General features: G+C 36.2%; 3 protein-coding genes across 4 annotated transcripts; 2 read left to right on the plus strand and 1 right to left on the minus strand.

Annotated features, from left to right (window-relative positions):
• The first annotated feature begins 234 nt into the window (after positions 1-234).
• Positions 235-8,088, plus strand: nedd1 (NEDD1 gamma-tubulin ring complex targeting factor). 2 transcript variants are annotated; one of them, XM_059536758.1, is made up of 17 exons: positions 235-666; positions 1,171-1,314; positions 1,719-1,813; positions 1,895-2,011; positions 2,174-2,314; positions 2,558-2,787; positions 2,888-3,089; positions 3,984-4,137; positions 4,271-4,402; positions 4,497-4,541; positions 4,658-4,762; positions 5,288-5,332; positions 5,428-5,582; positions 5,671-5,845; positions 5,924-6,032; positions 7,096-7,162; positions 7,294-8,088. In XM_059536758.1, the coding sequence occupies exons 2-17, from the start codon at positions 1,179-1,181 to the stop codon at positions 7,396-7,398; spliced, it is 2,013 nt and encodes a 670-aa protein (XP_059392741.1). In that variant the 5' UTR covers positions 235-666; positions 1,171-1,178; the 3' UTR covers positions 7,399-8,088. The 2 variants fall into 2 exon arrangements, with proteins under 2 accessions (XP_059392741.1, XP_059392742.1); XM_059536759.1 differs by having other exon boundaries at positions 1,174-1,314.
• A 120-nt stretch (positions 8,089-8,208) lies between these two features.
• Positions 8,209-9,949, plus strand: lyrm5b (LYR motif containing 5b). Its single transcript, XM_059536764.1, has 3 exons — positions 8,209-8,325; positions 8,402-8,545; positions 9,053-9,949. The coding sequence occupies exons 2-3, from the start codon at positions 8,501-8,503 to the stop codon at positions 9,251-9,253; spliced, it is 246 nt and encodes an 81-aa protein (XP_059392747.1). The 5' UTR covers positions 8,209-8,325; positions 8,402-8,500; the 3' UTR covers positions 9,254-9,949.
• Positions 9,567-13,877, minus strand: si:ch211-59o9.10 (uncharacterized protein LOC561841 homolog). The gene is made up of 11 exons (XM_059536760.1): positions 13,750-13,877; positions 13,159-13,399; positions 12,999-13,053; positions 12,093-12,585; positions 11,449-11,591; positions 11,291-11,371; positions 11,082-11,205; positions 10,192-10,301; positions 9,981-10,102; positions 9,809-9,908; positions 9,567-9,734 (listed from the first exon to the last, which is right to left on the minus strand). Exons 2-11 carry the CDS (start codon positions 13,332-13,334, stop codon positions 9,675-9,677), a joined length of 1,464 nt encoding a protein of 487 aa, XP_059392743.1. The 5' UTR covers positions 13,335-13,399; positions 13,750-13,877; the 3' UTR covers positions 9,567-9,674.
• Between the last annotated feature and the right edge of the window lie 39 nt (positions 13,878-13,916).

Consider the following 13,916-nt stretch of genomic DNA (forward strand, 5'->3'; position numbering starts at 1 on the left):
ATTAGTAATATGCATCGCTAAGGACTTTATTTGGACAACTTTAAAGGTGATTTTTTTTGCACCCTACATCCATTTTGAACCATACAAGGAAAGCTTGCTTATGATTTATAAATCTACATTTTTTTTTAAATTGACTCTTATGAATGATTAGGTCCAGGGTCACATATGATCAATGCTATTTTTTATGGCACTCAAAAACTAAATAAATGACTTCTTAGGAGTAATTTTGTTTTTCTTTCTTTCCTTTAATAAATCGGAAATGTGTACTGCATTAACATCTTCTAGTCAGTGTTCTGTGGATATTAGTGCAAAATATATTTTGTTTTAATTGTATTTAACAGCACTACAAATGCATTTGAACGCATATTCATTATCATGCGTGTTTATTAATGCAAACTTTATGACACATAAACGCAACGCTTGTATTTGTCCTGCCCACACTGTGGCGTTGCTGCTTGTAATTCCGAACGGTTCCTGTGTTTGAGCCCAGCGGCGCGCCGTAGTGGCGGTTTCTTACTGGAGCCACGGATGTTCAAACTTTATTTATATGACGAAGTTTTACTTTCAAATAAAAAGACTCATTAATTCAACCTGCGTGGATGTATTTTGAACTTTTTTACCAGCATATCCTTCAGTTTTTCCGCACTTTTAGAGTCTAAACCGAGGGTAAGTAGCTAGCTGTTGCTAACCAGCTGATGAATGCAGAAACTATTAGCACAACATCACGAACAGCAACAAATGAGTGTAAAAGTCTTTTAACGAGGCTTACATATTTATTCCATATGTTATTAATCAGAATGAGCGGTTAAAGTCGCTTTTATGTAAGTTAACAGGATTTGAGTGTGCTCTGAAGTTAAAGAATATTGCATGAATTAGCTTGTTGGCTAACTTGCATGTAACATAAGTTAGTCCAAGTCACTAAAGATATCTCAAAGAGTTTTAAAGGAACAATTCAGACTGTAATTAATGATTCAGACTACGAATAATACTATGTGAATATAAATCGGTGGCTATACAAAATGTGTTATTAACTGCTAATCATAAAAGTGAGATAATAATGCTTTAAAGTGCAATACTATAAGATTATTTGAAACTATTATTATCAAGCATTCAGGATTCTTGTCAGTAGGTCGCGCGCCTGACAGCTGTCCGTGCTTTTTCTCCTGGCAGCAGTTGCTATGGAGGACGTCACGCGGCTGGTGTCGTCAGGTGACTGTCTGAAGATCTGGGACTCGGGCTCCATGACGGTGCAGGAGCAGTTCAACCCTCACAGTGCCACGCATCCAGTGGCTCAAGTGTGCTGGAGCAGCAGCAGTATCCTCTAAACCACATCCACTAGGATTCTGATAATCTTTCACATGTATCACAGTCATGTCAGTATGCATATGATATACATATGACTTTATAATGTGTGGGTATCATCATTTAGAAGAGATATTCCCGAGGACAACCGATTTTACCAAAGCAAAGGGTGCAATTTCTCTGACTCTGACTGCTAAAAGTAATGATAAAATGTAATAATAAAAGGTAATTGTGTTTTAAAAAGTAAATAAATAAAATTTTATTGAAATAAATAGATCATTAGTTTTTAACAAGTAAATGTAAAAACATGTATGTACACAATAAGTACATTATATCAAATGATTAATTTACGAAGTGGCCACCTATGTTGGTTTAGTTGGTCTATTATTGTAGGTGTTTGCCTTGACCGTGTTCAGATCAGTACCTGGTCAGTGCCAGCAGTATAGGAGACAAGCTGGTGGTGTCCAGTCTCAAGTCATCTCCAGTTCCTGTGATGGAGCTGGGCGAAGGGGTGAGCTGAGGCCTCGATATCTTCTATCCTATCTGAATATTTCAAGGTTATGTACATCTTATAATGGAGTTTTGTTTGTAGAAGAAGCAAACCCGTGTCAGTCTGAACTCCACGTCACAGTTCCTGGTCAGCGGAGGACTGGATAACACAGTTAATATCTGGGACCTAAAGACAAAAAGGTTGCACCGAAGCCTTAAGGTATCACACGGTTCAAAATTATTTTTATGTATATAGATTGCATATTTGACAGTTTCAAAGGACATTCATTGGGAAGTTTGTTGGAAGTATGTTCTTCTTTAAAGCAAAAAAACAACCACAAACCACACATCCTCAACCTAATCAATGGCTCTTTCTGTGTAGGACCACAAGGAGGAAGTGACATGTGTGTCTTTTAACGGAGGCGATAGCTACATAGCATCTGGCTCCACTAGTGGAGAAATCATCCTCCACAGTATCACGACCAACCTGTCCAGCAAACCCTTCGGCCATGGGCCAAATGTGGTGAGTGAACTAAAACCAAGCTACATATTTGAATTGTCCACGGTTCAGTTTTGTGTAAATTAGAAATATTATCATTGTAAAACTAAAGATATTGAGTATTTAAGAAAAAAATACTTTATTTTATAGTACAACTGTTTTAGTTTTTAAACGTTCAGTCATTTAGATTTCTGCACAGAGACTTTGTTTCATTTCGATGAATCAGGTAGCCCTGAAATATAAATATAACATGTGATTTCTCTCCAGCCCATCCATGATCTGAGGTACTCTCTGGTGAAGAGGTCTCTGCTGGGCACGGTGTCTGACAGTGGCTCTGTGGCTCTCTGGGATGCTAACACTCAAAAGGAGCTGCATTTGTTCGAGGGGACGCACAAAGCCCCGTGTTCAGGGCTGGCCTTCTCTCCGGCCAATGATTTGCTCTTCATCACTGTGGGCCTTGATAAGAAGATCGTCTGTTATGACACTTCCAGCAAAATGTAAGAGAAAAAAGTCACGTTTAATATGCAGTTTGGACACTGGAGTTTGATTTCCAAGCTGTATTGTTGATCAGTTTCATGTGTGTGCTTGTCCTCACAGGGTGTTTCGTAATAAGCAGGTGGAGTCTCCACTCACAGCCATTGATTTTACTCCGGATGGGGCAGGGCTGGTGGTGGGCTCAACGCAGGGCAGAATTTATATGTACGATTTGAGAAACCTTAGCGCACCGGTCAAAATCACCACGGCTCACAAGACGTCAGTGACCTGCATTCGCTTCCAGAACTCCACCTCCAAGTTAAAGGTACAGCTGTCTGGGTTATTTTGGACATAAACACATGTCTACACAACCACCCTCAGTTTCATGCAAGGTAGTGTTTTTTTGTTAAGCTGACTCATTTCCTTATCATTCAGAAAGTGGGGATAAAAAGTGGGGATTTTGTTTATTTCTTACATTTTATTTGGTATCTTCTGACATAGCTTAGACATTCAGCAAATTTGATTAAGCATATATTTGAATTGATTTAAGCATGTAAAATGCAATGCTTTTTATATGAAATTAGAAATGTCATTTCATTAGTTTTTATTAATTATATTTGAATTGTTTCCTTTTTCTTTTAAATTGGATTTTTTTCTTAAATTGTATGTTTGTACTTATTTACTTATTGCAGATAACTACATCTTATGTAGTTAAAAAAATATATTCTAGGAATTGTTAATTATTCAGAATGTTCAGATTGAGAATATATTTGAATTGATTCATTGGTAACATGTAGTGACTTTTATATTACATTTGTTTAATTACTTTAATCTAATGTAGTATTTAAATTAGTGTAAAATTATTGAATATTTTCATATTTAATTATTCTCATTTTTATTAATGTTTTTAATTATTAATATTTTTATTTAACTTATAATTGTTGCAGTGTCTGATATAGTTTTAAAAATATATTTTTAGAAATAATTATTTAAATTATGATTAAAGTTGTAGTAACATGCATTATATGAAATAATATGTATTTATCGTGATTCTTATTTAATAAGTTTTTATTTTATCTTATTATTATTTATGTATCTATTAACAATTTTTGTAACATCTGAATATTTAAAAAAATTTGCCCCTACATTTCAACCATTCAAGATTATTGATACTGACTCTGAATGTAGTTGATATTAAAAACCAGCCCTGTTTCCACAGTCCACTAAAACATCCAGCAGGTCTTCCCAATCAAATAAAAGGATCTCAGTGAAACTTGGCGGTCAGCAGACGGGACCCTCCACTCCTACATCTACGGTCCCACCTGGTGTGCAAGGCTCTGAATTTCCTGGTGATGGACAAGCCCAAGTCACAGGTCCACCTTCCTTTTTATAGCTAGAGAGATGTTCTTCCTTATTCATTCATATTTGGTTAGCTTGGTTATATTTAAAGCCCTGTTTATAGCTTTTGTAATGGTTCTATAGGTAGTGAATGTTTTGTTTTTGTAGGTACTGCTGGCGAGGTGTTCTCCAGAGAGGCGGAGGGTCAGCACAGCCAAGACCAGCTGCCGAATATGGAGAAATTTAGCAACATCGGTCGGAACAGCCTAAACTTGGATATTTTCTCCCCTCTTAATGATGGTGAAATCCTTGTATTGCCCTTTTTTTTTTCTTCATCGTCATCTGTATTATCATTTTTACGGTCCCTTTTTGGACTTTTCCATCCTCTCTACAGGTTTCAAAACACATGGTTTTGCTGATACTCCAACTTCAAGAAATGGTGAGTGTTTTATTATGCTCCATTATGTTCAATAAATGGCAGAGTTCAAGAGATTTTGTTTGTTGTATGTTAATACATGGCTAAATGTTTGCTTGGCATTCCACTTTTGTTTTTAGGAGGCAGTATAGATGTGTTCTCGAGGGAAGGGGAAGGCCAGCACACCACAGACCGCTTCAGAGTCGGCCGAAACAGCTTGGACATCTTTTCACCTGTACGAGATGGTGAGGAAACTCTTTCACAGCTTTGTCCTCTAAATGGACTATATGTACATTACTCTTCTGAAAATTATGGATTTTTAATGTTTTTGAAGTCTCACCAAGGCTGCATTTATTTGATTATAAATACAGTAAAAACTGTTATTGGGAAATATGATTACAGTTTAAAATAACAGTTTTCTGTTTGAATATATTAAAAAACGTAATTTATTTCTGTAATTCAGTGCTGAATTTTCAGCATCATTTTACCAGTCTTCAGTGTCACATGATTCTTTAGAAATCAATCTAATTTGCTGCTCAAGAAACATTATCATATTATTATCAATGTTGAAAAGTGTGAAAATCGTGATTCCTTTTTCCCACGATCCTTCAAAAGAACAGAATTTATTTGAAATAGAAGTATTTTATAACCTTATTGAAGTCTTCTCTGTCACTTTTGATCAATTTAATGCATCCTTGCTGATTCAAAGTTTTAATTAAAAAAAAAATCCATCTATCTACACTTTAATTGTTTGTTAATGATCTCTATAGATTACAAAGGACAAAGACTGAGTGATGTATCAAGTGGGAAAAAAGGCAAGTTTGCGCAAACGGTAATGAGAGTTATAAGAACAACAAAACAACAAGGTTTCATTTACTTTTACCAACATTAGCATTTCCTGTGTTACTAGACTTTGAATACCTACCTCATTTCCCTGGTGGGTCGTCCCAGAGGAAGACCCCACTGGGCACTCCAGGCAGTCGCTGCTACAGTCCATCTGTGGTCCAGACTCCTCCACCAATCAAAGAGGAGGAGCCCATCACTACCCCACCGCAACAGACTGATGTACAGAATGGCAGCAAGGTCACTTTATTTAAAATCAGATATGTTTTTGCATTTATAGATTAATTTTTTTTATCTGGATTATCGACAGGTGGAGAAGAATATCGGTCTCCGGCAGGAGTGTGATGTCACAAGCACAGTCTCTGCTGCTCAGTCTGTGAACACAGCACAGTACAGCAGCCCTGAGCCCGCTCAGAGGAGAGATCTGCCCACCCAGCTCACCTATGATTCACCGGTCAGCGGAGCTCCTCCTGCAGCTGCACCAGGTGTGTTTGAATGGGCCACCATTAGATTAAAAGTCACTTTAATGGGACACTGTGAGTGATGGATGTTTTGATCTAAAGCTCCAGCAGCGGCAGTCGGATCTGGAGCCGAGGGCCGTGGAGCTCCGCTCACCTCCATTCAGATGAACTTTGTCCGTAATATGATCCATGAGGCGCTGGAAGACTTCAGGTGAGTAAACACCAATTAAGAGTAATCTAGAGATCACTGATTTCAATTTAAAATCACTTTTTTTCTATTTTTATATATTTTGAAATGTCATTTATTCCTGTGCTACAAAGCTGAATTTTCAGCATCATTACTCCAGTCTCCAGTGTCACATGATCCTTCAGAAATCATTCTAATATGTGACCCTGGACCACAAAACTAGTCATAAGGGTACATTTTTTTGAATGAGAATCTGAGGGTGAAAAAAATAAATAAAATCAAAATATTGAGAAAATCGCCTTTAAAGTTGTTCAAATGAAGTCATTGGCAATGCATATTACTAATCAAAAATGTAATTTTTATATATTTACAGGAGGAAATTTACTAAATATCTTCATGGAACATGATCTTTACCTAATATTCTAATGATTTTTGTTGACTATTGCTACAAATATACCTGCGCTACTTCTGACAGGTTTTGTGCTCCAGGGTCACATAGTAATTTGATGCTCAAGAAACATTTTGTATTATTATCAGTGTTGAAAACAGTTGTGCTGCATAATTCTTTTTGTAGAAACTGCTAAATTGTTTCTTCATTTTTTAATAAATGAAAAAATTCAAAAGAACAGCAATTTATATGAAAAACTAAATCTTTCGTAAGACAAATGTCTTTGTCACTTTTGGTCAATATAATGCTTCCTTGAATACAATAAGTAATTTATAAAAATAAAAATAAAATTCAGTTAGATGTCAAGGAATAATTTCTTGTTTTCATTTAGTTTAACTTTAATGAAAAAACCTAAAACTAATATAAAAAATAAAAAAAGTTAACTATAAGACAAAAGAGATGATTTTTATAAATGTAAAAAAATTTTTTAAATTACTAATGAAATCTAAAATATCTAAAATAATACTAAAATAACACTAGTGTGTGTGTATATACAGTACATAGAAATATACATATAAGTGTGTATATTTTTACTAATTAAACCATATATTCATATTTAGATACTATCTAGATAGATAGAATATTCAGATTTTGATAAGAGTCATTTAGTCATTAATGGCTGTTTTGTTGTTTCCTCAGGGACACTTGTCATAGAGACATTATCAATCTACAGGTGGAGATGGTTCGGCAGTTCTATATTCAGCTGGTATATTTTTCTCTTTTACAGACCAAATGCTTAATTAAGTAAAAAAAAAAAAAATATATATATATATATATATATATATATATATATATATATTATTATGTCCCTTTAATCATGCCACTCTTCTTTTCCAGAATGAAATCCATGGTCTGATTGAGAAATACTCTGTGAACGACTCCCTTATTGAGGAGATAGAAAGACTGAGAGAGGAAAACAAACGACTACGAGCCAATTATTAAAGACATTCATAGACGCGTGTCTCCCAATGTGTCGGTCCGGGAATACTGAATCAGAGAGGACAGAGAGAAGCTCATGTTTCTACTAGTGCCTTCACTCTGCAGACCACCGCTCACTGTCTGCTTCATTTGTCATATTGGCACACACTTTTGTATTTGTTTCAGGTTATAAAGAGTGTTTTTGTAAGATTTCTATGCCTTAATATCAAACAGCAAAGAAGAGAACACACTTTTTTTTTTTCAAGGCGTGTTTTGTATATCCTAACTAGTTTACAGACGAGTCGCATGTATTGGCACTTAGGATGTGTAATCGTAAATGTTGTAGAGTGAAGAAACTTGTGTGAAGAAAAGTGTGAATCTTGCCATTATGGATTGTGCTCCTTCCTAAACTTTGTCCAGATTATTTTTGCAAACCACAATCCAAAAATGAAAGGACACTGGTGATGTTGTGCAAGCGTAGGCAGATCTGTGCCTTTTGCAGCTTCAAAAGGTGTGTACTGGAGATTATTTGAATGCCAGTGCTTTAATACATGACATTTTGAATCAGTTTCATATGTTCTTGGCAGCACATTTGGCAACAAAAAGCAAATGACTAACTCAAAACCATTATCTGTACACTGTGCTCCTAATCCACTATTATTAGGTGTCTTCCTATGGACTGGCCTAAATAAATTATTTCTGCATTCATGTGTAGCTGTGTTTTGTTTTCTTTCTGTTTCACTACAACCATGGCATAAGATGTTTGATTTGGTTTTTATGTTTACGTCTATGTTACAGCAATAACATGTATTTGTAACCAGCTAGCTCGTGTATCGACTTTTTCAGTAAAACGTTTGAGGACTTTTATTTTGACTTTGTGTATTCGATGACAACAGAAGTTACATTCCTGATTGTTTTCATTGCGTCCAAAGGGCAATGAGACATTAGCAAGTAAGTAGAAAAACAAAGTTTGTGTTTTAATGTTTCAGCAATACATCTGAAAACTTAGGTAGTCTAGAAACTTAAGGTGTTTTCATCGCCGTCCGCTTTGGAAAAAGCCTTGGCTGAGGTAACGGGTCAACTGAAGTGTTTGGCTGAGATCAAGGGAATCACCGAGGTTTGAGAAATGGCCAGCTCACTCCGAGCAGAGGTAGTGCAGCTCTACAAAACTGTGAGTACACTGCCCCCTTCTGCCTTTAAATGGCGTGAAAACAGTGTCCAATTATACATATTCACTAACCTACTTTATCTTCTTCTTGACTGTAGCAAACCCTTGTAATCTTCAAAGTTATGAGTTAAAAGTTAACTTGCACAAAGCGTTTCGCCAGCCGTTTTGATATATTGAGTTTTTGTATAAATAATCGTAATTGTACCCATTATTGTACAAAAATTCTAAATTTTCAGACCAGTTGACACAAAGATTGGTCTGATCTGGTGAGACATGTTACGAATTATTTTTGTTAAAAAATAAACCAAGACTGAAAAGTATTAATTGGACTTAAAATTGACATTACAGTCTGCCTAATATCAGCTAACCACATTAAATCAGTTTTCATCTATATTAAGAGGATAAACAAAGTATGGAGCGGGAAAAAAAAAACACATTCGGCACACAATGGTGACTCCAGGCAATAGAAACTCATAATCCTGTCTTCTCTTCTGATTCTTCTGCTTGAAGTTGCTGTTTCTTGGACGGGAGTATCCGAAAGGAGCCGGCTATTTCAGAGAAAGGCTGAGGGCTGCGTTTGCCAACAATAAAGATGTGAGCGACCCTGAGAAGATCAAAGAGCTCATCAGCCGAGGAGAATTCGTGGTGAAGGAGCTCGAGGCGCTCTATTACCTCCGGAAGTACAGAGCCTTGAAGAAGCGATATTATTAGACAGAGTAAAAAAAAAAAATCACATGCTGCACACTGCTTGATATTCACATAAACAACAGAACAGCAGCGAGAGAATGACTTTAACATGAACCTATATTATCTTAACTACACATTTTATCGCTATTATAATAAAAATGGGCAAAAAAATAAAATAAAGCGATTTTATTTGATGATCCAAAATTCAAGTTCAGCTATTGCCAACAGGTTTGTTGCCACTGGTGTGATACAGTCATGTCTGATATGTTTTAGAAGGATCTTTCTTAATAAAACAGTGCTTGGCAGTGCTTTATGCTGGTTCAAACATCAGACACTATTTTGCATTTAAAAAGCATTTAATAACACTCAAAGTGAGACGGTTTAAAAGTCAAATGGTGTAACTTGAGCCGCTGTGAGGTAGATACTGAGTCCTGAAGTTGTACGCTCAAGAAAAACCACCACACTCTGATACATCCGCTCTGCAGATGGGACATGTGGCGTTCTCCTGTAACAAACAGAAAAATGATTAGTAAAAAGCAACTGTGAATTATTGGATTATGTTGTTAAAACAAGCTGGACCTTCAGCCAGCGGTCGATGCATTTGATGTGATAATCGTGGAGACATGGAAGGATCCTGAGTCGTTCACCCGCTTTGTATTCACTGAAACAGATCTGGCAACTGGAAAGAGAATGTGATTAAACTATTGCATTATGGGAAATCTCTTTTGTTGCATCCAGTTGTGTGACTTACTCTGTCTTTCCTGCGCTGTGTGTGGGATCATATGTTTTTATGGGCAGCCGTTCGATCTCTGCCTTTGTCAGAGTGTTCTGGGCTACTACAGCACCTTGTTGCTCCTCGAACGCTAAGAGAGCCTGACAAAGAATCAAACAGTGTCAGAGAAGACAACATTTTAGAATCTGGAGTCAACCATGTGATTTCTGTGAATTAGCAGAACTCAAACCTCATAATTATTTCCCTGGCTATCATCAAACAAGTCCATCTGCAAGTGAGATGCTTGTCTGCGACGGGAATTGCGAGTTCTTCCAGTTTGACCACGGCCCTGTTGTCTGCCTGTCAAATCAAAAGATAAAAATTGAAATGTTTTATATATATATATATATATATATATATATAAACAGATCTGTTTTCAATATTTATTAATAATAAGACCTGTTTCCTGAAGGATCATCTGACACTAAAGCCTGGAGTAATGGCTGCTGAATCACATGCAGCCACACAATTATTTACATATTTAATATACAATTTTAAATAATTAGAAATTGTAATATTTCACAATATTATAGTTTTTTTTACAGTCTTGGTGAGCATAAAATACTTTTTTTTATTATTTAACTAATATATATATATATATATATATGTATATATATATATATATATATATATATATATATATATATATATATATATATATATATATATATATATATATATATATATAATTATATAACAATATATATAATTTTTTTGATTTGGAGTAGCGTGTTATTTTTCAAATTTATTGTTATGTAATTTTATCGTTATGTTTTTGACCATGCTGTCGTGCCTCGTGTATAAAAAAGACGCACTACAAATAAAATGTATTATTATTATTATCATACAATATATACAAATGACAATTGTAATTTCAATTATACTATAGCATGTTGTATAATATCTAGTATTGTTATTTTATTTATATATACATTTATTGCATATTATAATGATAAACAATATCTACAAACCAATTCATATTTATTATAATTAATGTTTCATACACATTTATTAAAACCTGCTTTTAATTCAAATGAAATCATCAAGGAGACAGAGATTGGCTCGTGTTTGATGACTCACGGGGTTGCTCTCCAAAGATGACCTGCTGCAGCTCTGAAAGCTCAGAGGGTGCGTGTGAGAAAGATGCAGAGTTGATCACTGAGGCCCAAGGAGAAATCCAGCCCAAGCCAACATATGGATCAACCTGCAGAAACCATGCATTTTTGTTTGAGTATGATCACAGCACTGCATCATTCAGTGCTCCAAGTAAAGCAGAAAGCCAAACTGACCATGTGGTTGTGGTTGTTTCTGCTTGGAGATCTGCTCTGTAGCCTCTGCTGCTCCATTCGCTCCTCCATATCAAACTGTTCCTGCAAACCGCAGAATAACAGATTTAGACGCTTCTCTATTGTTTCTTCACAAGGATCAGAAGAGTGAAGCTTCGTACCTGAAGGCTTCTGGCATACGCTTCATCCTCGGCCATCTGAACGGAGCGAACCACCGCGACATCATCAGCATCATCCTCTATGATGACAATATCTTCTGGTATCTGACATACAAGTGAACTTGATGGTTCTTGCATTCTCTTTGCTATAAAAAATAAAATAGAAATCTTATAGAAAAGACATTGAGCAATATCCTCCTGGCATTTAAAGACATAGTCCATGCAAAAATGAAATTTGCTGAAAATGTACTCAACTCTCAGGCCATCCAAGACGCAGATGAGCTTGTTTCTTCATCAGAACAGATTTGGAAAAATTTGAATCGATAAGAGTCGTATCTTAGCTTAGAAATGACGGTTTAAAATGAAAACCTTAATGATGGTTTATGTTTATTACAAATACGCAGCTTCTCACTTCATAGGATGTTAACTCATGGACTGGAGATGTGTGGATTACTTCTGATGTTTTTATCAGCCGTTTGGTCTCTCATTGTGACGGCACCCATTCACTGCAGAGCAATCACCGCTGGGCAAGTGATGGAATGTTAAATTTCTCCAAATCTGTTCAGATGAACAAATAAACTCATCTAGATATTGGCTGGTCTGAGGGTGAGTACATTTTCAATAACGTGGATCCTGTTTATCCCTACCTGCATCCAGCAGTGAAGCTTCATGCTCTATTGTGTGTAATGAAGAGTGTGCTGATGTACTTTTAGAGGATTTAGATTTGGTCTTTTTGGACCTCTGTTCCCTTCCATTGCTGGTGTTTAGTGTTTTTTGCTTAGAGGGGTGACCCATTACTAGCAGCTCATTTAAATATGCCGGATCACTATTTTGGTCCAGTGCAGACGTGGAAGACCCAGCTGAGGATGAGGGTTTGGAAGATGCAGAAACATGAGAAGTAGAGGAAGCTGTTGGACGTGGAGACTCCAACCATGTAAAATCAGGGGGTAAAAGAGACGAGGCAGTTACAAATCCGTTTGCTCCTGGTGGAACGGTAGAGTGTCCAGGCAGCGTGCTTGCACTTGAGTCCTCCAGCCTGCGCCGCTTCATCGTTCTCTGGGAGCTTGGAGTGGTGCTCAGGTAACCTGGAATGTGTTCATGTCTTTCCCATTTTCTTCCATCTGAACAGGATGATGTTGCCTAAACCGAGCATAAAAACAATTATCAATGTAATTCCCCCTACAAAAAATAATATTTTGCCTTTTTTTTAAATAATACATGTAATTATCATTTTGCATTTTTTAATTGTAAAATAATTGTGCTACTTGGTAAGTGGTTTATATATATATATATATATATAGATAGATAGATAGATAGATAGATAGATAGATAGATACACACATATACACATTTTTGGTTGTTAATTAAAAAAAAAAACTTACATTTTAGAAAATTGTTTTTCAGAACATTATATAATATATAAAAGTGATTTCTTGAAAGCACTGGATATATAAGGTCAAGTCCACTGCATTATGAGAAACTATGCTTTGTTGCATACTGCATATGTTGCATAGAATTGCATTATAGTATTGCATTCTGCTCTTTTCTCTTACCACATTTCTGTCGCTATCTTTCTGGGAATGACGTTTTCTTCTGTGAAACAGGGGGCTGTAAATTGAGGACAGATTCCTGTCATTGCTGATTATTATGAACAGTCTACTACATAGCAAAAACACTAATAATTCATATCAATATTTACAAAGGAAATTGTACCTAGGGGTCTCGGGAACAAAAGTGGAGGAAAACTCCTGAAAGTGTCCTTGGTCTTCAAACAGGGGGTCAGTGTCGTTTAGCAGACAGGCGTTATTCAGAGAATCCGGTGTGTCTGGCTCCAGACAGGGACTGTACAGAAAACTGCCGGACTCTGAGCTCTCCTGGGTGTCATCCATCTCTTCGATTATGGCTTAATGTATATATACTTTGGCTATAGCTGACAGACTGTATGCGGATAAATCTGGGAAGACGAAAACAATTCAGGAAGATACATAAAAGCCTCTGTACACGCAGTGAGGCTGCATAATTACGCTCACTTTAAATGTAAATATTTTATACTTCATATCTTAATGATCTGTTGAAACGTAGTCTTTTGATAGTTAAACAGCGTTCATAATATTCGTATGTTTGTGATAACAACAGTAAGTTACTGAGGGGTAAACTGATACGTGATCGGTTGGATTCGACGTTTTATCGAAGACGCTAGTAAACGGTTAGCAAGTCACATTGTATTAAGATCGCCTAAATGGCCATAGTTTAGAGAAACAATGTGTTTTTATTGTGGAATTGAAAAAAGGTAACTTTACTCACCATCTTTACGAAACATACCACTACGAAAAACAAAAATCTTCGCTTAGATATCGCATCAGCAGCTAGCGAAGTCACAATGGAAAACGCCGCCATAGAACTTTCGATTTGTCTTCCGGTTACGCCACTTCCGGCACTTACTCTCACATGAAGAAATGGCCTTGTTTACT

The sequence above is a fragment of the Carassius carassius genome, chromosome 43 (genome assembly GCF_963082965.1).
Source record: "Carassius carassius chromosome 43, fCarCar2.1, whole genome shotgun sequence".
Classification (NCBI taxonomy): Eukaryota; Metazoa; Chordata; class Actinopteri; order Cypriniformes; family Cyprinidae; genus Carassius; species Carassius carassius.

Coding starts and splice junctions, on each gene's coding strand:
- nedd1 (XM_059536758.1), top strand. CDS start 1,179: ATGGAGGACGTCACGCGGCTGGTGTCGTCAGGTGACTGTCTGAAGATC. Junction 1,814..1,894: donor TGATGGAGCTGGGCGAAGGG/GTGAGCTGAGGC, acceptor TTTTGTTTGTAG/AAGAAGCAAACCCGTGTCAG. Junction 4,138..4,270: donor TGGACAAGCCCAAGTCACAG/GTCCACCTTCCT, acceptor TTGTTTTTGTAG/GTACTGCTGGCGAGGTGTTC.
- si:ch211-59o9.10 (XM_059536760.1), bottom strand. CDS start 13,334: ATGGATGACACCCAGGAGAGCTCAGAGTCCGGCAGTTTTCTGTACAGT. Junction 11,592..12,092: donor AGCTTCACTGCTGGATGCAG/GTAGGGATAAAC, acceptor TATTTTTTATAG/CAAAGAGAATGCAAGAACCA. Junction 11,206..11,290: donor GAAACAACCACAACCACATG/GTCAGTTTGGCT, acceptor TGGTTTCTGCAG/GTTGATCCATATGTTGGCTT.
- lyrm5b (XM_059536764.1), top strand. CDS start 8,501: ATGGCCAGCTCACTCCGAGCAGAGGTAGTGCAGCTCTACAAAACT. Junction 8,546..9,052: donor TAGTGCAGCTCTACAAAACT/GTGAGTACACTG, acceptor TTCTGCTTGAAG/TTGCTGTTTCTTGGACGGGA.